General features: G+C 40.8%; 2 protein-coding genes across 2 annotated transcripts in view; one reads left to right on the top strand and one right to left on the bottom strand.

Moving 5' to 3' along the window:
- Positions 1-11,792, bottom strand: part of Gcc2 (GRIP and coiled-coil domain containing 2) — a 40,757-nt gene extending 28,965 nt beyond the window's left edge. The window contains exons 1-6 of the mRNA XM_027388354.2: positions 11,663-11,792; positions 11,379-11,432; positions 10,333-10,417; positions 8,835-8,902; positions 4,149-4,253; positions 557-3,001 (exon numbers count right to left, since the gene is read on the bottom strand). Coding sequence (XP_027244155.1) covers positions 557-3,001; positions 4,149-4,253; positions 8,835-8,902; positions 10,333-10,417; positions 11,379-11,432; positions 11,663-11,668 — 2,763 coding nt within the window. The 5' untranslated portion in view covers positions 11,669-11,792. The remainder of the gene's footprint in view (positions 1-556; positions 3,002-4,148; positions 4,254-8,834; positions 8,903-10,332; positions 10,418-11,378; positions 11,433-11,662) is intronic.
- On the top strand, positions 11,287-17,617 carry LOC113832428 (atherin-like). Its single transcript, XM_035452416.1, has 2 exons — positions 11,287-11,918; positions 16,994-17,617. Coding segments are annotated over exons 1-2 (441 nt in total). The 5' UTR covers positions 11,287-11,478; the 3' UTR covers positions 16,995-17,617.
- The last annotated feature ends 5,771 nt before the right edge of the window (positions 17,618-23,388 follow it).

Raw genomic sequence — 23,388 nt, forward strand, 5'->3', positions numbered from 1 at the left:
CACAATAAACTGTCATCATTTTAGTTACGAGAAAATTTTTACCAGGAGAAACCATATAAATAGCCACTTGGCTATTTTTATTCTCTATTGATAGAGCAAGTAATACTAACTTTATTATATATATGGCCTTTACTAAAATAGTATCAAAGTCAAGATGCATAATCTGACACACACCAAATACATATGTAATAAAGAAATGACTATGTGGCCATTGTTTATCATAACTTCAAAGCACAATTTCTAAGAAAACTTTAAATGTTTAGCTACTATGTAATACCCCTAAAGCTCATTTTCTTGATCAACACAATTCTTTAAGAAGAAAAACTGTGTCCTGAGTGCAATTCTGATTTTTCCTAGATTGGTTTACTGATGACTGGACACATTAGACTGAGATATACCACATCAAAGTGCTTAATTCATTTGCTGGAAATCTGTCACTTGAGCTTAAATGCTAAAATTTTACTCCTGACTTCAGACTGTAAAAATGTTAGTGCATATCAACCTGTAACCAGAGCTAAGGATTTATTCAAATCAATGAAACTCAAAATAGTGGTACCTTTAGCTGTATCAATTCTGCTCTCAGGTCTTGTAGTTCAGATTCTCTTTGTTCAAGCAATAGCTTCAGGTTTTCATGTTCTATTACAAGAAGCTTTTCATTACGGACTTCATTTTGGCTGTGTAATGTCTGAAATAATTCTTCAACTTGAGCTAAGAGAGTCTGATTTTCAAGGCTTGTTTTTTCATTAGCATTCTTCATTTCTAGAAGATCAAGTTGCAAGGTCTCTTTTGATGACGTGGTTTCTTCTAATTCTTTCCTTAAGAGAATTTTCTCCTGCTCAGAGTCTTTAAGTAAAGCTGTAAGCTCTTCATGTTGAGCTACACTTTCTTCTTGAAGGCACTTAATCTTTCTTTCTAATTCTAATACTCGCTCGTCGTATTCAAAGACCAAGTTATGTTTTTCTTCCTTTATTTTTGCTAAGGATTCACCTACAGCTTGAAGAACTTTTACAACATCTTCCTCTTCGTTTTCTTCTAAAATGTTTGGCCCCATTTGTTTAAGATAGCCATATAACTGAGTTTTGACAAATGACTTCTGAACTTGCTCATTTTCAAACACTTTATTTAAGTTATCTCGCTCTTCAACCATTAACTGGAGTTTTTCTTCTAATTCAGTCACATGTTCTTTATGGGCAAAATCTTTTTGAGATTGAAGAGTTTCCAAATCCCTACTCAACTGGACCTTTTCAGTCAGTAGTTTATCGTTCTCCTCATAAAGAGACTGGATTTTAGATGACAATGCTTCTTGGTCTTCAGTCATAGTTTTTATTTGAACCATAATGCTTTGGTCATTTTGACTCCTTTCTCTTAATATTTCATCTAGTTTCCCTGTTAATTCATCTACTCTTTGTCTCAGCTCACTGTTGTGCTGGGTGGTTTGCTCTGCCGCTTCCCTGAGTTCAATGGTCAATCTCTGTTCCCTTTCCCATTTCTGATGGAGATTATCTATCTCGGCATGGCAAGTTTTCATCTTACTTACAAATTCATCTTTTTCTTCAGCAAGAGAACTTATCTTTGCTTCTAATTCTTGTAACACAGTATCTTTCTGACCAAGACTGGCTAAGTACATGCTATTGTCTGCCTTAAGGCTCTTTATGGTACTTTCAAGTTCAGGTACTAACTCTTGATGAGATAGTAACTTTTTATTTTCTCGTTGGAGGCAATTCACAGTTTCAAGAAGAGCATCTTTTTCATTAAAAGCAGTTCTCAGCTTCTGCTGAAGCTCATGAACATCAGACGCTTGCTGTTGCTTCATTGTTTCAAACTCTTGACTTATTTTTCCTGCAGATTCTCCTAGTTCTGTTTGTAAAATTTCCATCATCTCTCGTAAACTCTCATAATTTAGGATTGCTTCTTGCTTTTCATGATGTAGATTTTCACACTGTTCCTTAAGACCCTGTATTTCAAACATTAATGCTAATTTTTCTTTTTCTGAACCTGACATGAACGTCTCACTAAGCTCAGAGATTTCTTTCTGATGGACTTCCCGAAGATGCTGTATTTCTTTGTTATGCTGTTCCACAGCACAGCAAAGCTGTCTATTTAAATCCTCTTGTTCATATTTTAATTTTTCTACTATATAGCCCTGTTCTTCTTTAGCCAGCAGCAGTTCATTAATTTTAAACTCCAAGTCTTCTCGTTCATGGAAAAACTCATCTTTTATATGTTGGGCCTCCATTTCAAGTTTTAACTTTAGATTATTCATGTAAGTCACCTCATCTTTTAAGATACTATGTTGAGATTCCAGTTCTTTTAAAGAGTCTTCCAACTGTCTGACTTTATCATTTACTGTTTGTTCTGCAAAAGTATCTTCTTGTAAGGGCAAAGAGTGATGTTGGTTCTCCTGTTTTGAATCTGAGGTGCCTTCATTTAAGTTTTCCAATTCACAATGGTATTTCTCCTGATTGTTCTCACTTCCCTCACACTGTTGCACTCTGTTGTCTTTTAGCTTATTTATTTCTGCTTCATGTTCTTTAGCCAATATTTCCATTTGAGACATCAGCTCATTGACTTCTTCTTTGTGTGCAGCTCTCAGCTGCAAAATCTCTTCTTGAAAAGTATCAATATCTTTTTGGTATTGCCGAGTGTTCTCCTCAATGACTTTTTGGAGATGAATAATCTCTTGCTTTTTTTCATCATTGGTAGCTTCTAACTGCTTTTGTAGACATAAAACTTGTTCCTCAAATCTTGCAGTAATGTTATGAATCTCTTCTTGTAGTTGTTTAACTCTATCTTCGGAGTCACTTTGAGATTTAAGCTGTTCTAAAAGCTCCAATTGTTTATTTGCAGCTTCTTCCAGTTCTTGTTGTAAGCTGGCTTTTTCTTTACTGTGCTCTGACTGCACTGCCATCAATTCATTTTTCAAGCTTTCAATTTCATTTACATAGTTTCTCTGTGACTGTTCAAACTCTTTGTGTGTATCCTCCAGTTTTGTTACAGAATCCTATTATAAAAATAACCACAAATAAGTCAAAGATGAAAGAAATCACTATCTGCATGAAAGGGTTAACCAGATGGGAAAAGAGATGAACAGAATATAGCTAGAGAAATATGATACTGAGATTTCAAGAATTTTGTTTAGGGTTTGCCTTAGTTAAGTAGAACTATAATCATCAATATAAAATCTATACTTAAAGGAATACAACTAGGAAACCTCTGTACTTTAAAGAAAATAAATGATGTAACTTAAAAGGCTTTAATTTATAGCTCCTAACCAGATTAATAAGAGAAATTTTAGAGAACATAAGCTTAAATTTTACAGATAAGAAAGTAAAAATGTGCTACTAAATATCCTAAAACTGAACAGATATAATATTTAGAGTTGTGAAAAACTCAAAACCTTAAGACTTTTATTAAAGAATGACATGGCTATAAGAAAGATTAAATGGTGCAAAAAGTAAAATGCTAGTCTATTTCTGCCTAACTACATGCTTTTAGTGTTGTTAGCCTAACTGGGAATTGAGTCCAGGGCCTCCACACACAGGCAAACACTTTACTACTGGGCTATATCCCTACTCCTCTTTTAACTTTTTGACACAGGGTCTTACAAAGTTGCTGTAAACTGGCCCTGATTTTGCACCGTAGGCCAGACTGGCCCTGAACTTGTGAACCTCACACCTTTAGCCTCCTGAGTAGCTGGAATTATGGGCCTGTGGTTCCAGAGCTGACTCTTTTGTGATAAAGGGGTAAGATTGGATAGACATCCTTTAAAAACACTCAATTATTTATCGTGTGCTAATGTTGTAGGTGTGCATGTACCATGGCATGTGTGGTTATAGACAACTTATAGGAGTCAGTTTTCTCTTTTAATCCTGTAGGTTCTGGGGGCAGGTCACCAAGCTTGGAGACAAGCACCTCTATCTGTTGAGCCAACTTGCTGGCTCCTTTTATTACAGAAAGTGCCTTGCTAAGTATCTCTGGCTGCCCTTGACCTTGACATCTTCCTGTCTAAACCAAGTGCTGGTATATGTCCCCATGCTTGGCTAGATTAGATTCTTAAGATACCATTCAGCCATAAAATTCATGAATATTCAGTGTAACTTAACAAAAAACAAGGACAAACAAATAAAAACCCACATTAAATGCCTTACCTCAACCTCTTGCTTCATTTTAATATTTTCCTTTTTCAGACACAGACACTGTTGTTCAGTCTCTGCTTTGTCCAGAAGAAGAGTGTCCAGGCGCTCAGTAAGTACCTGTTTTGGAAATGACATGATTTGTTTGCATGAGGCAAAAAACAATAGTGTTTTGTTCTTTGTTCTCCCAGACCCAATCTCCCAATCTTATCCCCAGCTCTGCAGCAGAACACCTATGGCAGCCTTTCTCGCACCCCTGCTTCCATCTCCTGTGGATTCCACAGATCTTTCCCTTCCAACCTCACTCCCACAATTGTTGCCTTTTGCCTAGCCCCCAACTCCAGCAGGCACCCACTACTAACCCACAGGCCACACACCCCCAAAACCAGGTAGGGGCCTGCAGATTTTCTATTCTAGCTCTGTCCCCTCAGATTCAATCCCCCAAATGTTATCCCCAGCTCTGCAACAGAACACATGTGGTGGCTTTCCCTGCCCCCTCTCACCCCTTGTGGATCCTACAGGTATTCACCTTCTAACCATCCTTCACTCAACTTACTGCTGTGTCCAAGACCCCAACCCCAACAGCCATCCCCTGCTAACCCAAGGGCAATTAAGAAGGCTGAAGGCTGACCTACACCTATCCTACTGCTTCTGAGACCCTTCCTCCCCCACTCTCCAGCAGGAAACCCATGGAAGTCTCCCAAAGATATTCTCCTCCAACCTTCTTTTTCCCAACTCATCCCAGTATCCCAGCCTCCAACACCAGCAGGCCTTCCCTGTGAACACACCAGCAGAGCAGGCCAGGAAAATAGCCATCACACTCTGAAATCCAGAGAGGAAACAGAAACCAAGGAGCAAAACACCCAGACAACAAAGACAAAGCCAGAAATCATCCCAAACTCATATGCCTAGATGCCAGTATAAAAGCACAATCAGTAACAGTTGGGGCAATGTATCTCTACTAGAGCCCAGCTAACCTAACACAGCAGGCCCCAAACAGTGCAAAATAGCTAAAGCATAAGAAAAGACCTTAAAACAGCCTTTATGAATATGATAGGGGTCCTTAAAGAGTAAATAAATAAATCTCTTAAAGAATCAAGGAAAATACAAATAAACAGTGGAGGAAATGAATAAAAGATTTAAGACCGGAAAGTGGAAATAGAATTAATAAAGAAAAACAAACTGACAGTATTCTGGAAACAAAAAACCTAGGAATTTGAACATGAATTGCAGAGGCAAACTTCACCAACAGAATTCAAGAGATGGAAGACAGACTCTGAGGTGCTGAAGACATGACAGAATATTGGTCAAAGAAAATGTTAGATCTAAAAAACTTTTTTTTTAAAAAAGATTTTATTTATTTATTATGTATACAACATTCTGCTCCCATATACATCTGCATACCAGAAGAGGGCACCAGATCTTATAATGGATGGTTGTGAGCCACCATGTGGTTGCTGGGAATTGAACTCAGGACCTCTGAAAGAGCAGTTGGTACTCTTAATCGCTGAGCCATCTCTCCAGCCCCTAGATCTAAAAAACTCTTTTTTTTTTCCATTCATTTATTTAGCTCATAAATAAAGTCATGCACAATTACGATACATAATACAGTATGTTCACAATGGCATGGCTAAATTAAATCAATTAACATGTTATATCACACATATTCATCATTTTTGTTTTGAGAACACTTAAAGTATACTATCTCACAACTTTTAAAATATAGCATATTGTTATCAACCATATTTATCATGCTCTCAGTAGACCTCAAGACATCACAGAATCCATGCCTCTTGTCCAACTGCAGTTTTATATCCTTAAACCAATCATTTCTAAAAAACTCAACACACAAAATCTAGGAAATCTGTGACACCATGAAATGACAAAACCTAAGAATAGGTATAGAGGAAGGAAAAGAAACCCAGCTCAAAGGACCATAAAATGCCACACCAAATCCAGTAGATTCTGTGTGACAAGTTCCAAAGACTAAAGAGATAACTTCAAAAGAAGAAGGTCTCCTTGAAATGGTTGTGGGACTCTCGGCCAGAGAAAAATATTGTGTCATAGTTTTCCTGGCAATCGCTATTCCTCTATTCTTTTCTCATATTAATTTCTTTTCTCATATTAATGAAATGATCCTGAAAGCCGATGCTGACATTTTAAACAAAAGATATAAATGAAAAACCGTCCCCTGAGATGAGGTCACTAACCATGACCTCATCTCCAGGAAAACCAGCACTTTTCAAATCATTCACATCATTCACATAAGTACAATTAGTATTGACGAAAACTTTCCCAACAATAAAATTTCATAGGGCTGTATATGTGTAATTGAGAATAGTTTCAAATGTTTGGGAAAGAAAGTTTTTTGATAAGAAAAATTCAAAATAGCTCAATATTTCAAAAATTCACAAAAGCTAGGCAACAAATGTTAAACAATAACTGACCATAAAAAATATATTTAACCTGATCTTAGAAAATAGGCTGTTAGCTGTGGTTAGCCTCGAATGATTTTCTGATTTATTGTTAGCTTTGGATAAGTTGTATGCTACTGTGCCTAGTAACAATGATATCATTTGTTCTATCTGGGTTTGCTTCAGTGAGAAGCTATGCTTTATCCTGATAAAAAGCCTTGCTGGAAAGCTGCAAAATACACTGATTCAAACTACCTCTGTGTTTGTTTCTGTTTGTCACTGCAGAATCCTTACCCAACTAGTCTTCGAGAACCCTCATCCCAGGGATCCCTATACCTGGCTGGGGTGGGTTGTGGCAAGAAAACACTTTCAACAAAATCATAGAAAATTTTCCTAACCTAAAGGAGATGCCTATCAAGGTACAAGAAGCATACAAGCCGGGCGTTGGTGGCGCACACTTTTAATCCCAGCACTCGGGAGGCAGAGACAGGTGGATCTCTGTGAGTTTGAGGCCAACCTGGTCTACCAGCGAGTTCCAGGACAGACTCCAAAACAATACAGAGAAACCCTGTCTCAAAAAACAAAACAAAACAAAATAAAACACCAGATAGATTGGACCAGAAAATTGGACCTTGACACATAATAATCAAAACACTAAATATACAAAACAAAAAAAGCATTAAAAGCCACAAGAAAAAAACACCAAGTAAAATACAGAGGCAGACCTATTAGAATTACACTTGACTTATCAATGGAGACTCTAAAGTCAGAAGGGCCTGGGCAGATGTGCTGCAGACTCTAAGAGACCACATATGCCAGCCCAGACTACCATACCCAGCAACACTTGAAATCAACATAGATGGCGAAAATAAGATATTCCATGATAAAGTCAAATTTAAACAATATTTACCTACAAATCCAGTCCTACAGAAGGTGCTAGAAGTAAAACTCCAACTTAAGACCATGAAAAAATAGGAAATAAATAATCTCACACCAGAAAAATCAAAAGAAGAGAAGTGCATATGCATGCGTGTGCATACACACACACACACACACACACACACACACACACCCATCAACAATAACAAGAAAATAACAGGAATCAACAATCACTGATCTCAGTATCAATGGTTTCAATTTCCTCATAAAGACACAGACTAATAGAAAGGATGTGAACACAGGATCCATTCTTCTGCTGCATCCAAGAAACAGGCATCAACACAAAGGATAGACATTACCTCAGGTAAAGAGTTGGAAAAAGATTCCAAGCAAATGGACCTAAGAAGCAAGCTGTAGCCACTTTAATAACCAACAAAATAGACTTCAAACCAAAACTAATCAAAAGAGATAGGGAAGGGGACTATATACTCATCAAACAAAAATTTACTTTTGCCTAGTATGGTGGTGTATATCTTTAATCCCAGCACTCAAGAGGCAGAAGGCAGAACCCTGTCTTTTTTTTCCCTTTTTAACTTTCTATGCAATTCTTCTTAGGTTCCTACAGAGACATGTCTTCTATCAAAATGAGCTGTTAATCCAGTAAGGAAGTTTGACTAAGTAACCTAGCAAACAGGTGTGTAGCATAAGGAAGCAGTGCTGGCATTCGTGGGATCACTGTCAAAGTCCAGTCTCAGAGCTGCAACAGATCTAGAGGACAGCCAGAGCAATTCCTTGCAGGAGACAGAAGGCTTCGTGAAGCAGGAGTGCTATGCAAATGGAAAGAGACACACTGAAGCTATATCCTGAAGCAGCAACAGGTCTACCGTGTGTGTTATGGAGGATAAAGGAAACAATAAACAACTCTAAAGTTAAATGGTGCAAAATCTGGTGATGGCACTAACCCACCAAGTGATGGTGATCAGACAGCATGAATTGAGATTACAAGTGAAATGTTTTAAGATACCCGCCCACACACCCACCCACCACTGACAGCTAGAAGTGCAGCTATTCAATCTGGGTCAGTAGTTGTTATTCAGCGGTATAGATCTATTCGTACATCATCACTGAAGTGCTACACATGGCCAAGTTTTCCGTGGCGGTCAGAGCAGGAAAGGTCTGGAAGTAATAACCATAAGGAAGGAGGGCTATTGCCGTTTGTCTGAACTGAGTCAACAGCCCTCTCTACCATTCTCACTGTGAGTTAAAGAACTGAAAAACTAAACCACGGCCAACAAGGGAGTGACTGAACAAACAGCAAGATGGTCTCTGGCAGGCAGACAGTCCTTGAGGAACTTGTTATCAATTACTAGACGTTTTCTGTAAGTAAACCAAAAAACTGGTTCATTACCTTAATAATATCATCAGTTCCTCCATCAACAGGTTTTGATTTGAGTTCTTCAATTTCTTTGTCTAATTCTAAATAAAAAAAAAAATTCTAGTTCACAAATTAAGAACCGATAAGTACATTCTAAGAAGAATCCCAAGGCTATAAATTAGAATGTATTTAAGAAGTCAACACTTGGCAGGATTATTAATGTTATCCATATAATAGTATGCCTTTCATTTTTTTTTTTTTTTTGCTCTTTTAATATGAAAATTTTCATTTGGAAGAGTGTGGTCTAAGCATCCACCACCCTGCTTTAGTGCTCATGAACAATTTTGTTTCATCTGAAACTGTATTCACTTCTTCCCTTCCTATCTTTTCCTTTCTTTTTTTTTTTTTTAAAGATTTATTTATTTATTTATTATGTGTACAGTGTTCTGCCTGTGTGTATGCCTGCAGGCCAGAAGAGGGCACAAAATCTCATTACAGATGGTTGTGAGCCATCATATGGTTTCTGGGACTTGAACTCCAGACCTTTGGAAGGGCAGGCAGTGCTCTTAACCGCTGAGCCATCTCTTCAGCCCTATTCCTATCTTTTTTTTTTTTATTCATCCACATATATGTGGAGGTCTTGCTAAGTTGCCCAGGCTGGCCTTTAAATCCTGGACTCAACTGACGCTTCTGCCTTAGCCTCTAGAGTAACAGGGACTAGGTGTGTATGCCACTGTGGCCAACTACCCTGATAATTTCCTAGCATGTCCTAGACATTCTATTATTCTTGTTGTAAATATTTTCTATATAACCTTAAAGCAAGAATTAAACATATCGAACACGTATACTGATCTAAATATTTCATCAATACATGTCTAGTTCTGGAGCTTAGGTCATCTTCTCAAATAAGTTACTTTCTTGATTATAAACTGGTCCATTCTCTAAAAATAAATTTGTTCTGTTATGGTTAGAAAATAACCATTGGCAGTTAAAAAATTTAAGGTAATGGGAATTCAAGAGTTCTCCAACCATACTAACAAAGGATACTAATATCATTTTCCTTTTGGGATTAAAAAAAAAAAGGCATAATATAGTGAACCAACCAACTTCAGCATATGCATACACTTCAAATTTCTGAGAATGTCTTTGGGGTCAAACTTAGTGCCTTTAACATTTCAACTGATTTCTCTAGAAAAACATAGTTTAGAAGAATTTGCAATTAATGAGAAATAAAAACGGTTTCATTTTACAATTAAAAATACTCCTCTTGCCAGGAGGTGGTGGTGCACCCTTTAATCCCAGCACTTGGGAGGCAGAGGCAGGTGTATCTCTGTGAGTTCAAGACCAGCCTGGTCTATAAGAGCTAGTTCCAGGATAGCCTCTCCAAAGCCACAGAGAAAACCTGTCTTGAAAAAAACAAAAACAACAACAAAAAACAACTACTCCTCTCTTCCTTCATTTATTCAAAGGTAACTGCAAGCCTGGGAACATTCTTGCACTGGCAAATCCCCTGTAATTTCAAACCCAGTACCTGTACACCTTGCTTTAGCTTTCTGTAGCAGCATCATTTGCTTCTTGGCAAACTTGATGAGATCTTCTCTAGGCAACGTCTCCAGCTGAAAGATGTTATATGATTGACTATAACCCATGCTTCCAGTATGCCCCCCAAAAGAAACACAATGTCTGCCTAAAAACAAAAACACCCTCAACATTCAAGTCAATCAATCATCCTTTTAAAATTCACAAATATAACTTCAACAACTTTAAGTAATCAGATGAATCAAAAAGCAAAGAAAAAAAGTCCCAGCATAAAACTCTTACAGATACCACTAAGTTCTCTATGTGTAGAAGTGGGGGTTGGACCTAAAGATTTTTAGAGCTGTAAAATTCATTCTGTTGCGAGCTGAAAAGCCATCCATGTGCATGTGAAAAAAATAAACATAACCACAGTCACAAATGAATAGACTAACATTTAGGCCTTAACTAAAATAAGAGGCTTTAGTAACTGAAAATTACTTAATCCTTGCGCTCTCAGTTTCCTCCTCTGCAGAACGAGAATAACGAAGTACTTATTCCACGATGTTTAAATGACAGAATCGAGAGCTTAGGCAAATGTCTGGAACTCAGCATGCAAACGATACATTCTGGCAACAAACCACTACCTTTCAGAATCTGTGAACATTAAACATTGCACACAGAGCTGTAGGAACGACCTTATTCAACCGTCGTTTGCCTAGGGAGCTGGAGCCAACAGGATACAGCTCCCCGATTCTTATCCCCCCTTCACTGCGTCACTGTGCAAACTTCCATAAAATAGACTAGTTAAATGCCTGAAACATTGCAGGATCTCTCGGCATAGCGCTAACAAGGAGCAGGAAGTAAACAAACTGCTTGGACATCAGGAAATTAAAAAAAAAAAAAAGGACAGGAAATCAATGGGCGATTATAAACGAAAACGGAAATCCCTGAGGAAAGAGGGCTTCTTTTAAAGAAGAAACCCTTCTCCCCGTGCCCAAGTTTTCCAATTCTTTACCCTTCGGCGCTCCAGGGAACCTGGCTGCGGAGTGCTCTCCTCACCTTGGATTTCCCGGTCCCGGAGGGTGCCGCAGCCACCCCATCTTGAACAGGATCCTGCAAAACAAAATCGTCACAAGAGTTCATCCCATATCCGGCAGCAATGCGCGGCCAAAAACCCTTGAGGTTAGGAAGAGCCTCCTCAGGAGCAAGAACCAGGGGGGGCATCGCCGGCACCGGGCTCCAGCGCCTGCCGAGCCGCGGAGGAGGGGACAGCGTGCTGGCCGTGTCCTCCCCCTCCTCGAGTGGCGCAGAGGACCAGCGGGGCGGCGCGACCCCACCATTACCTCCATCACCGCCCCAGCGACCAGCGGACACCGCCACCGCTTCAGGAGTCTCGGCTGCTCTGCCTCCGACGCCGCCGCCGAGAGCGGGTCAAAGGTCGTGCTACGCCTCCCCCGCGTCTCCAAGGCTACGCCGAGCTGCACTTCCGCTTCCTCCTCAGGAAGGACGTTCCCTGAGCGCAAGTCCTCTGGCCCCGCCCGTAGCGCGACGAACCTCGGAGCAGTTCCCTGGGCGGAGTAAAGGGATTAAGCTCACATAGTATGTTTCCTAATTTTTAAATTTTTTTGTTTTTCGAGACAGGGTTTCTCTGTGTAACAGTCCTGACCGTCTTGGAACTGGAATTGTAGATCAGGCTGGCCTCAAACTCTCAGAGATCCATCTGTTTCTGCCTCCTGAGGGCTGGGACTAACTCCCGGCTTTGCTTCCTAAATGTTGAAGATGTGGTTTATAAATTTAAATACCCCCAATTAGCGGCCATATGTGAAACACATAGTTAATAGGTGATGTAATTCTGTCAGATGTTCAGAATTTGTTGTGCCGTGAGTAGTAATTGGGAATAAATAACTGGATCCACTGATTGATCAGAATTGCAAAATGCTGGCATGCTGACTCTGTCCTTCTAACAATTAATTTATTGGCTGAGACAATTCTTGTGCTTGTTAATACTGTTGATTTTAAAGGATCTGGAGTCATCTAGGAGACCAGCCTCTAGGCGTGTCTGTGAGAGATTTATCTAGAGTAACTGAGATGGGGAGATCCACGGTAAATGTCTGTGGCAGCATTCTAAGGATAGGAGTCTAAGGCTGTATAAAAAAGAGAGAAAAAATTGAGCACCAGCATTCATCTGAAAGAATTCATCAAGGTCATAGTGTGGGATGTTAAGAGTGAGGAGTGTCTACAGGTTCCCTCTCTTTCGGACCCTAATGAGAGAGGGCAGGGGACAGGGATTTAAGTGTTCTGTCAGAGGGTCCAACAGGCCTTCCCTTTCCTCGTGGTTGTTTACAACAGGATGAAGGCAGGATAAGGGAAAAATCTCAGAGGACTTTGGAGAGGAAGGCAAAGAAGACATGGAAGATATTCCAATATAGATTTTTATTGTTGTTGTCTCATAGAGTGGTAACAGGGCACCCCTAGACTGACCTGGGCATTAAAAAGAAAGTCGCTAAAATTTTTCTATAGTTAAGCCTGGCCTAAACATAAAGTAGAGAGGATGGAACAAATAGCCTCTAGTGGGGAGTGTCAATCATAGTGTTATATTTTTGTAGGTGAAAAGGCATGCATTCATCCAGTTCTTCAGGATGTCTGCTTCCAGGTGTAGTCATACACCGATTACAGGTACAGACCTTCAAGCAGTTTGGCCCTCATCCCAAGTATAGCCAGAGAGTATCTCAAGTTACACTTTGGTAAAGGGAGATATTTTTGTCGGCTTCATCCTCTTTGTTCATGGGTTCTGGGATCCATGTGGCATGATCTTACAAAATATAAAGATGTCAGAGGTTCACCATTCAAGATAAATTTCCTCGATGATAATACTGGTGTGGGGGGGGGGTCATTACCTCCCCTCAGTCCTCATTCTCAAGAACAGCACAGCAAGCAACTGGATTCCTTCTCTCTTACTTCTCTGATGCTTCAGTTTTAGAGTGGAACGAATGCCTTTTGTTAGTAAACTGTCATGTGCTATTTAAATTCAATGGAGTTGGCTCCAGAGGTGAGATTTTTCCCATAGACCCAAGCATTTTTGTCTCAAAGTGTCCCCCCAAGATCCCAGTGTTGCATCACACTGGTCTCCCTACTTTGTAGCAGGGAGTAAAGCTAGAGGTATTGACATCTCCCAATCAACTTCTTGGAGAAGGAGATTATGCTACTATAGAAATGCAATCTCTATACGATGACCAGGCCTTGGCTTTGTGCCTCACAGCAGCTGTGAATGCTTGGGTCTTCTCCAAGAAGTTGAAGAAATGGGGAAGAGGAAGCACATTGTTCACTATTGAGTTTTTTGTAAAGGCCTTTGTCCCTGGTCTATATGTCTGCTATGTTTCAACATGCTCGCGCGTGTGCGCATGCGCGCGTGTGTGTGTGTGTGTGTGTGTGTGTGTGTGTGTGTGTGTGTATGTGCGAGTGTGTGCGCAGGTGGGTATATGTTCACATGTTAGGGTTTTTAATCCTAAACTGAACAATTTCAACTAAAAATGTGAAGGCACTTCTATGTTTTTCTGAAGAATAAAAAAGATTATACACTTCAGGAATTTTTTGAGACAAGGTTCATCTGTTATGTAGTTCTGATTGTCTTAGAACTCAGAAATGCATCTGCCTCTGTGGAATCAAAGGTATGCATGACCACACTCAGTCTAGAATTTTTCTCCTATCATTAGCCTAGAGTAAAACAACCACAAGGATTTTTACATCAGATTTAAGAAACAGGAGATTATTCTTAATTACAAATAGAAGTCTTAACTTGCAAGAACTTAACACAGGACATAAAAGAAATTTATTTTTACCTTTCTTAACTACTGGTTATTTTTGTTTTCTATTGATACAGCAAGTAATACTAATTTTATTATGTATATGGCCTTTACTAAAATAGTACCAAAGTCAAGATGCATTAGTCTGACACACACCAAATACATATGTATATTTTTTCAGTTTTGGCCTCCCATTAACTTGCAAGGTATATTGTTCCTGTTTTAGTCTCATAACTACACCATTCCATTCCTTTCTACCACAGTATCCTGCAAGCCCTCTACTTTTGGGATACCCTAGAATACAGATCCAGTTATATGCCCTTGCTGTATTCCAGTAAGGGAAAAAAACCAGCAAAATTCCAAAACTGAAATTGCCCCGTGAACATTATGATTCTACATTTCACATATAAAATTGGTCTTTTATCCCATTAATAGCTCTGTTATTAAGTGTTATGATCTAAGCATTATGGCACTACTTGGGTGGTGGATATTTCAACACAGGTATTATCCTCCAAAGAAAAAAAGCTGTCATGATCAGATCCTCTGTGCCTGCTTCAAGAGACCAACAGGAGAGGCCTGTGGACTGTTGTGAATTCCTCAGAAAAGGGGTTGGAGAAGGTCATTAGACTCTCATCTGAGGTTCAAGCTGCTCCTCAAGCCACCTGTTTGCAATTCTGCCTTGATTGCCCTGGGTGCCAGTGCTCTCCAGGATACAGTGGAATGTTTCAGAAAGGGATTGCAGATGTCACATTGCACAGTGCTTGCCTCCTGCTGCCTCACCCCAAACTAACCCAAATCTAAGGTTCCCTTCCAAGGAGACTCTCTAGGGTCACTGGGGAAGCCCTTGAGTGCTTTCTCCTTCCAAAGCCAGAGATTCAGCTCTGAGCTTCAGTAGAAGCTTTATCTGTAGAGAACTGAAGGCTCCCCTTCCATACACTGCTCTCCTTAAGATCCATACTCAGTAAGATGAGAAATAAAAGATGCTGAGAATTTAGACAGGAGATGGAGAGGAGAGATGAGTGCCCTTAGGTGAACAAGCACCTGGGGGAAGAGTCTCAGACTCTTAAAGGTTTGGGGAGTCAAACAAAGAAAAGTCACATATGTAATGATGAAAATACCCCCAGAGCCTCAGCAGGGCTCACTCCAGCCATGAGGATGTTAGTGAAGGTGTGAGGAGCTGTTGTCAGGTCTGGGCTATAGACACCTGAGCCCAGGTGAGTCCTCAGAGAGCAAAAGCAAACACTCCCAGGAAGAGTATGATGGCCCAAACCAGGAATCAGGAGGCTGAGGACAGAGTAGTGACAAGAAGTTAGCCTGGGCTATGTAGAGACATGAGGAGGAAAATTAACACACACACACACACACACACACACACACTGGCACACAGTCAAGGGGGAGAACATGATGTAGTTCACGGCTATAACTTCAATCAGACAACAAAAGTCAAATTCCTATGTCTGGAGCCACCTGTGACAATTCACATGCCATTTTAAAGGTGGCTCTGATATTTCCGGGTACAATGTCTGTTAGAAGACCATGGGAAAGTCAGCAAGGGGCAGGCAACAGGACACTCTAAAGTCTATCTGGTGATCTCTGTCTTTTCAGATGTTGAACCCTTAATCCAGTAAAGGGGATGCCAACTTTATTTCTAAGTAGGGTCTTATAGAAACCAGCAAGTTTGAGTTTGAGAACAGCCTGGTCTACAAGAGCTAGTACCAGGACAGCCTCCACAGCCACAGAGCAACCCTGTCTCGAACCCCCCCCCCCAAAAAAAAGGGAAACCAGCAAGTTGAGGCCATACTGAAGTTTTGGAGCAAGGCTTGTGTATAAACTGGTATGAAAAGCATCTTTATAAACATAGAGGAGCGGGGGAGAGGAAGACGAAAGGAGAGAGGAGGTGGATGAGAGAAGGAAACAGAAAAGGAAGGAATAAATGGACTAGGGAATAAGTCTTCTGCACATGAAGCAGGGATGAGGCAAGGGATCTAGACGGCAAGGTATGAAAGATTGCCTGCAAGTTCCATCAACTAAGATGTTATGATAATGCAGCATTGGTTGGGACCCCAGGTGACGGGCCCATGGTCCTACACTGGCACCAGAACCATTGTGGTCCTGGGGCAGGTGATTGGACCGCAGGCAGATGGTGAGACAGAGACCTGGAAATGTGCCTCATATTGAAAGTTTTATTGAGGGGGTGGTAAGAAAATAGACACAGGGACAAAGAGAGGACATAAGAGAAGAGTGAGACAGGAAAAGTCCTGCCTGCCCCAAGGGAACAGCAGGAAAGAGAGAGAGAAAGGATGTAAGCGGGTGGGGGGGTCCTTTCTTTTAAAGGGGTCCTTTGCACCTGCTTGCAAACTAATAATCAAGGAACCCTGGGATGATCAGGGTACTGCCTGAGTGCATTCAGCAGAATGCCTGAATCCTTACAACCTGGAGCCAGTTGTATCCTTGGGACTTCAGACAGTCTAGCCTCCAACAAATAAGTGAGACACCACTTCTGTGAACAAAGTTCCAAGCCCAGGAGATAAAGTTAACCACCCCAGCCAAATATACAGAGAAACCACTCCTGTGTCTGCCTGCCACTTACCCCACTGATCTCCCATAATTGGAGTCCTAATGTTCTCTCAACCATCCCGAGATCCAGATGACTAGAGGCAGTACCTGCCTTCTACATTTCATCTCAGCCGACCCTTTGTACTTGTGTTATGCTCATGAAAGGAACTGACTGATGAGCCTCTGCCTAGCTGGTCTCAAATTCAGGCTTGAGACTTACCATCTGTGGATGTCAACCCTCCCATCATTTTACAGTGAAGGGGATGTCTCACTGGTCAGCTGTTTTCTTCTCCCTCTCTTCTTCACATGCTTCAGGTGACCCAGGGGACAGACTCCTCAAGGCTATTCACAGCTGCACAGGATACAGCTTGGCTTCAGAGCCCTCAAGTCTGACCTGAGAAGACAGAAGATAATTGCACAGTTCACACACAGGTGGTGTGGAGATGCCCAGGTTATCTGCCTGGTCACTGTAGAGCCTTGCTGTTGCTGGAGATGACATGCAGGGCCAGAGCATGGTCACCAGACTAAGAAATCTGCCCTCCCTGATATCAACCCTGGACACCCACAGCTGACAGGAAGGACCCAGGCTCTGTCCCTGCCACTGCCTCTTAAAAATATTCAGAATGTGAGCTAAGCAAGTTGTGTTATCTCTGCTTGGACATTTTCATAGCAAGAAAACTCCACTACCCAATACATAACTTATGATCTCTTTGGCTCCAACAGACTCCCCTTCTAAGTTCCTACTCTTTAGCAAAAAGCAACTGTTTTCTTCCATCTGCTTAGTTTCCTTTCCATAGTGCACACCTTCAGCGGTTTTGTTAAAGCATTGGAAAAAGCCATCATTTCTTTCTTTGACTTTATTGAGCAATGTGCCCTAGCAACTACAGCCATTTATGCTACCTGCACTTTAATTTTCTAAATAAAATCTAAAACAAAGTAGATCGGAGCTTTTAAAAGATCTGAATTTACATCACTTACAGGCACCCCTATTAAGTGATGATACATAATCTGTGAGGTTAAGATATCTTTTATTAGATAAATGCCAGCCAAACACAAGCCAGAGCATGCCAGAGGCAGCAAGGCAAGGGAGGCTATAGAGAGAGCCCCCATGTGCCTTGTCTGTCCCTTTAAGCCCTATCCCTGGTCACCCTGACATCACCTTGACCAACTGGTGGGTGTGGTTGGGCACAACTTTAGCCAGCTTCTAGCAGGTGTGGCCTACAGTGTCCCCTACAATTCCCCTTCTAGTCTAAAAGAGGATTAAAGCTTGACAGTATCCCAAATTAACAATCATAAAGGTGAAATACAAGAAGATACAATAATCTGCTATGACACATCCTAACTATGTCTATATCAGCTAAACACTAAAGTCATCTGAAAAGAGGTGTTCACGCGTGAACACCTTCTTCCAATCCCAACCATAAACAATAGTAAGCTATCCCTAACTAGGCATAAACTACCTTAATTGACAATAATGGGGGAAGGGAGCGTAGCATTCTCCAAGTTACTTCCTGCTGAAATGGGATGGTGATAGCCTCGTGGGGTTCTGTGGGAAGAAAATATTAGTATAATGAAAGTCTTGAAAATTATCCAGTCCATGTAAGATGGATTTGCTTGATTGAAGAGCTAGGTTGAAATCCTCAACTTGATGGAAGTCAGCACCTGAAGCTCTGGCGGGAGTGTCAGTTGAAAAGGAGTAAGTTGGATCTAGTGCAGTCTAGGAGGTATGGCCCAATTTCTATCCCAAGTTTCCCGGGATTGCTGTCAGGCGGGTCTTCATTGGCTGTGTGGGACTCAAACAAGCGTTAGCAGAGAAATGCTTGCTTGTACATGTATCCTTACTAGGAAAGGCAACCACGGGAAAATAACAATTATGATACGGTATACACCTTGAAGGGAAGAGCCAAGAAAAGACAAAGACGGTCCCCAAATTCTTCTCTCATTCTGTATTACATCAATTGGCTTCTTGATACAATACAGAAACTCTAAAGTTTAGTTAAACAATGTGCTTGGATTTTAGAGGAGGAAAGCCAAATCCACCTCTAAATCCAGCATTGGTTTAATTGAATAGGGACTAGGAAGTAAAGAGAAATAGAGTTCTTTAAGAGACAGCTGTAGTTTACCATATGGTACGTTCCTTTTGTTTGATGGTTATAGCTACCTTCTCAAGCATCTACCCACGCAGTGTTCTTTGACTTCTGGAGATGAGTTTTCCTGTAAAGATAAAAAGCAAAACACTTCCCTTTCCTTTGGGAAGTTTCTATTTAGTTTACGAGATATACCTTAGTAGAATACCTGTCATTTCTCCTTGTCGAGAGGTTTGTCTTTTTCAACTCAAATCTTGCTCAACTTGGATGGTATCCAAAATTTTTCTTCTGTGGAAACAAATGCAAAACCCCTACCTCAACATAACACATGTCCTGGTTTCCATACAGAGGTAATGCCTCTTTGAAGTATACCGGCTGATTCAGTTCAGCAGTTTTGTTTTTTTTTCCATAGTCCAGGGTCTTTCTGCAGCTGTTTGTCCTTTGTCATTGGCATTAAGAAAGTTTAGTATTAATAAAGCATTATGCAACCTATGTTTGGGGGCTTTAGTCTTCCCAGCCTGTCTATGGAGCATCTCTGTAAGTGTTCTATTAGATCTCTCAACCACTGCTTGTCCTGTAGGATTGTGTGGTATACCAGTGACATGCTTTATGTTATAATATTTGAAAAATTGTTCCATTTTTGTGGAGACATATGCTGGAGCATTGTCAGTTTTTATTTGTGCAGGTCTACCCATAACTGCCATCACCTCTAGCAGGTGTGTAATAACAGAATCAGCTTTTTCAGAGTTAAGAGCAGTAGCCCATTGGAACACTGAGGATGTGTCTATAGTATGATGCACATATTTCAAATTTCCAAATTCTGTAAAGTGAAAGACATCCATCTGCCAAACCTCATTCCTCTGAATGCCATTGGATTACAGCCTGCTGGCAATGGAGTTTGGTTATAAAAGGAACAAGTAGGACAGTTTCTCACTATCTCTTCGGCTTGTTGCCAAGTGATGGAGAAGTCCTTTTTTTATTATTATTAATTCAAGTTAGGGAACAGGCTTGTTTCACATATAATTCCCCTCTCCCTCTCCCTCTCCCTCCCTTTACCCCCATTTCTTCTCCCCCACCTCCAACCTACCCTCCACCCCATCCACCCACCACTCCCCAGGCAGGGTAGGGCCCCCAAACGGGGCTCCACCAAGTCCACCAAATCTTCCTGTGCTGGGCCTGGGACCCTCCCCATGTGTTCAGAGACAGAGTGCATCCCTTCAAGTGGGATGGGCTCTCGAAGTCCCCCACATACACCAGGGCAAAAAGCCAGTCCACCTCCGGAGGCTCCCACGAGTGCAGGGGCATCCCCGATGGTTGGATTAGTCCTGTACTGGCCTCCCAAAGAGCATCTGGAGTCGACATGCTTTCCCTTTTTCAGGCCAACTGTTTCTGTGGGTTTCTCCAACCTGGTACAGACCCCTTCGTTCTTCATTCCTCCCTCTCTTCAACTAGATTCCAGATTTCAGCTCAGTGTATTTCTGTGGATGTCTGTCTCTGCTTCCATCAGCCACTGGATGAGGACTCTAGGATAGCATAGAGAGTAGTCATCACTCTCATTCTAGGGGAAGGGCTTCTAGGCCATCCTCTCCTCCACTGCCCGGACTGTCAGATCGTGTCATCCTTGTAGGTCTCTGGAGATCTCCCTAGTTCCAGATCTCTTCTCGGACCTATAGTGGCTCCCTCTGATATGGTATCTCTCATCCTGCTCTCTCTCCTCTATTCTTCCCCCAACTCAATATATCTGCTCCTCCATTTCTTCTCCTCTCCTCTTCTTCTTGTGCTCTTATTGTGGCAGCACCCACTCCCCTACCCTCATGCTCTCAATTAGCTCGGGAGTTTATGCCACTTCCCATTCCTGGGGTCCATTTATCCCTTAGAGTCATTCATGATTTCTAGTTTCTTTGGGGAAGAGGATTATAGGCTGGTAAACCTTTGCTCTATGTCTAAAAATCATATATGAGTGAGTACATACCATGTTTGTCTTTTTGTGACTGGGTTACCTCACTCAGGATGGTTTCTTCTAGTTCCATCCATTTGCCTGCGAATTTCAAGATTCCATTGCATTTTTCTGCTGAGTAGTACTCCATTGTATAAATGTACCACATTTTCTCTTTCCATTCTTCAGTTGAGGGGCATCTAGGTTGCTTCCAGGTTCTGGCTATTACAAACAATGCTGCTATGAACATGGTTGAACATATGTCCTTGTTGTCTGGACATGCAGTATTTGGGTATATACCCAAGAGAGGAATGGCTGGATCTTGAGGTAGATTGATTCCCATTTTTCTGAGCAACCGCCATACTGATTTCCAAAGTGGTCTTACAAGTTCACACTCCCACCAGCAATGGAGGAGTGTTCCTTCTTCTCCACAACCTCTCCAGCATAGGTTGTCATTGGTATTTTTGATTTTAGCCATTCTGACAGGTGTGAGGTGGTATCTCAGAGTTGTTTTGAGTTGCATTTCTCTGATGGCCAAGGATTTTGAGCACTTTCTTAAGTGTCTTTCAGCCATTTCAGATTCCTCTGTTGAAAAATCTCTGTTTAGTTCTGCACCCCACTTTTTAATTTCATTGTATGGTGTTTTGGTGGCTAGCTTCTTGAGCTCCTTGTATATTTTGGAAATCAGTCCTCTGTCAGATGTGGGGCTGGTGAAGATCTTTTCCCATTCTGTGGGTGGTCGTTTTGTCTTACTGACTGTGTCCTTTGCCTTACAGAAGCTTCTCAGTTTCAGGAGGTCCCATTTATTAATTGCAGACCTCAGTGTCTGTACTTCTGGCGTGATGTTCAGGAATCGTTCTCCTGTGCCAATTTGTTCAAGAGTTGTTCCCACTTTCTCTTCTAAAAGATTCAGTGTGGCTGGGTTTATGGAGAGATCTTTGATCCATTTGCACTTAAGTTTCGTGCATGGTGACAGGTATGGATCTATCTGCAATTTTCTGCATGTCCGAATCCAATTGTGCCAGCACCATTTGTTGAAGATGCTATCTTTTTTCCATTGTATGGATTTAGCACCTTTGTCAAAAATAAGGTGTTCGTAGGTGCGTGGGTTAATATCTGGGTCTTCAATTCGATTCCATTGGTCAATCTGTCTATTCTTGTGCCAATACCAAGCTGTTTTCAGAACTATTGCTGTATAGTAGAGCTTGAAGTCAGGGATGGTGATGCCTCCAGAAGATCTTTTATTGTAAAGAGTTGTTTTGGCTATCCTGGGTTTTTTATTTTTCCATATAAAGTTGAGTATTGTTCTTTCAATGTCTGTGAAAAACTGTGTTGGGATTTTGATGGGGATTGTGTTGAATCTGTAGATTGCTTTTGGTAGGATTGCCATTTTTACTATGTTAATTCTGCCTATCCAAGAGCATGGGAGATCTTTCCACTTTCTGGTATCTTCTTTAATTTCTTTCTTTAAAGTCTCAAAGTTCTTATTGTACAGGTCTTTCACTTTTTTGGTTAGTGTTACCCCCAGATATTTTATGTTGCTTGTGGATATTGTGAAAGGTGATGTTTCCATGATTTCTTTCTCATTGAGTTTATCATCTGTATACAGTAGGGCTACAGATTTTTTTGAGTTAATTTTGTATCCTGCTACCTTGCTGAAGGTGTTTATCAGCTGTAGGAGTTTCCTGGTAGAGTTTTTTGGGTCACTAATGTAGACTATCATGTCATCTGCAAATAGTGAAAGTTTGACTTCGTCCTTTCCAATTTGTATCCCTTTGATCCCCTGTTCTTGTCTTATTGCTCTAGCTAGAACTTCAAGTACAATATTGAAGAGGTATGGAGAGAGTGGACATCCTTGTCTTGTTCCTGATTTTAGAGGAAAAGCTTCGAGTTTCTCTCCATTTAGTTTGATGTTGGCTATTGGTTTGGTGTATATCGCGTTTATCATGTTTAGATATGTTCCTGTTATTCCTGTTCTCTCCAAGATCTTTATCATGAAGGGATGTTGGATTTTGTCAAAGGCTTTTTCAGCATCTAGTGAGATGATCATGTGGTTTTTCTTTTTCAGTTTGTTTATATGGTGGATTACATTAATGGTTTTTCGTATGTTGAACCATCCTTGCATCCCTGGGATGAAGCCTACTTGATCGTGGTGGATGATTTTTCTGATATGTTCTTGGATTCGATTAGCCAATATTTTATTGAGTATTTTAGCATCAATGTTCATGAGGGATATAGGTCTGTAGTTCTCTTTCTTAGTCTTATCTTTGTGTGGCTTGGGTATCAAAGTGATTGTAGCCTCGTAGAAAGAGTTTGGCAATATCCCATCTGCTTCTATTGTGCGGAACAGTTTGAGGAGTACTGGAATTAGCTCTTGTTTGAATTTCTGGTAGAATTCTGCAGTGAAGCCATCTGGCCCTGGGCTTTTTTTGGTTGGGAGGCTTTTGATTACTGCTTCTATCTCATTAGGGGTTATAGGTCGATTTAAACTGTTTATCTGATCTTGATTTAATTTTGGTAAGTGATATTTATCCAGAAAGCTGTCCATTTCCTTTAGATTTTCCAATTTTGTGGAATACAGGTTTTCAAAGTATGACCTAAAGATTCTCTGGATTTCCTCAGTGTCCGTTGTTATATCCCCCTTTTCATTTCTGATTTTGTTAATTAGCATGCTCTCTCTCTGCCTT

The sequence above is a fragment of the Cricetulus griseus genome (assembly GCF_003668045.3).
Source record: "Cricetulus griseus strain 17A/GY chromosome 1 unlocalized genomic scaffold, alternate assembly CriGri-PICRH-1.0 chr1_1, whole genome shotgun sequence".
NCBI classification, from domain to species: Eukaryota; Metazoa; Chordata; class Mammalia; order Rodentia; family Cricetidae; genus Cricetulus; species Cricetulus griseus.

Excerpts from the sequence above, each read along its gene's own strand:
- LOC113832428 (XM_035452416.1), top strand. The coding sequence starts at position 11,479 with ATGCGCGGCCAAAAACCCTTGAGGTTAGGAAGAGCCTCCTCAGGAGCA.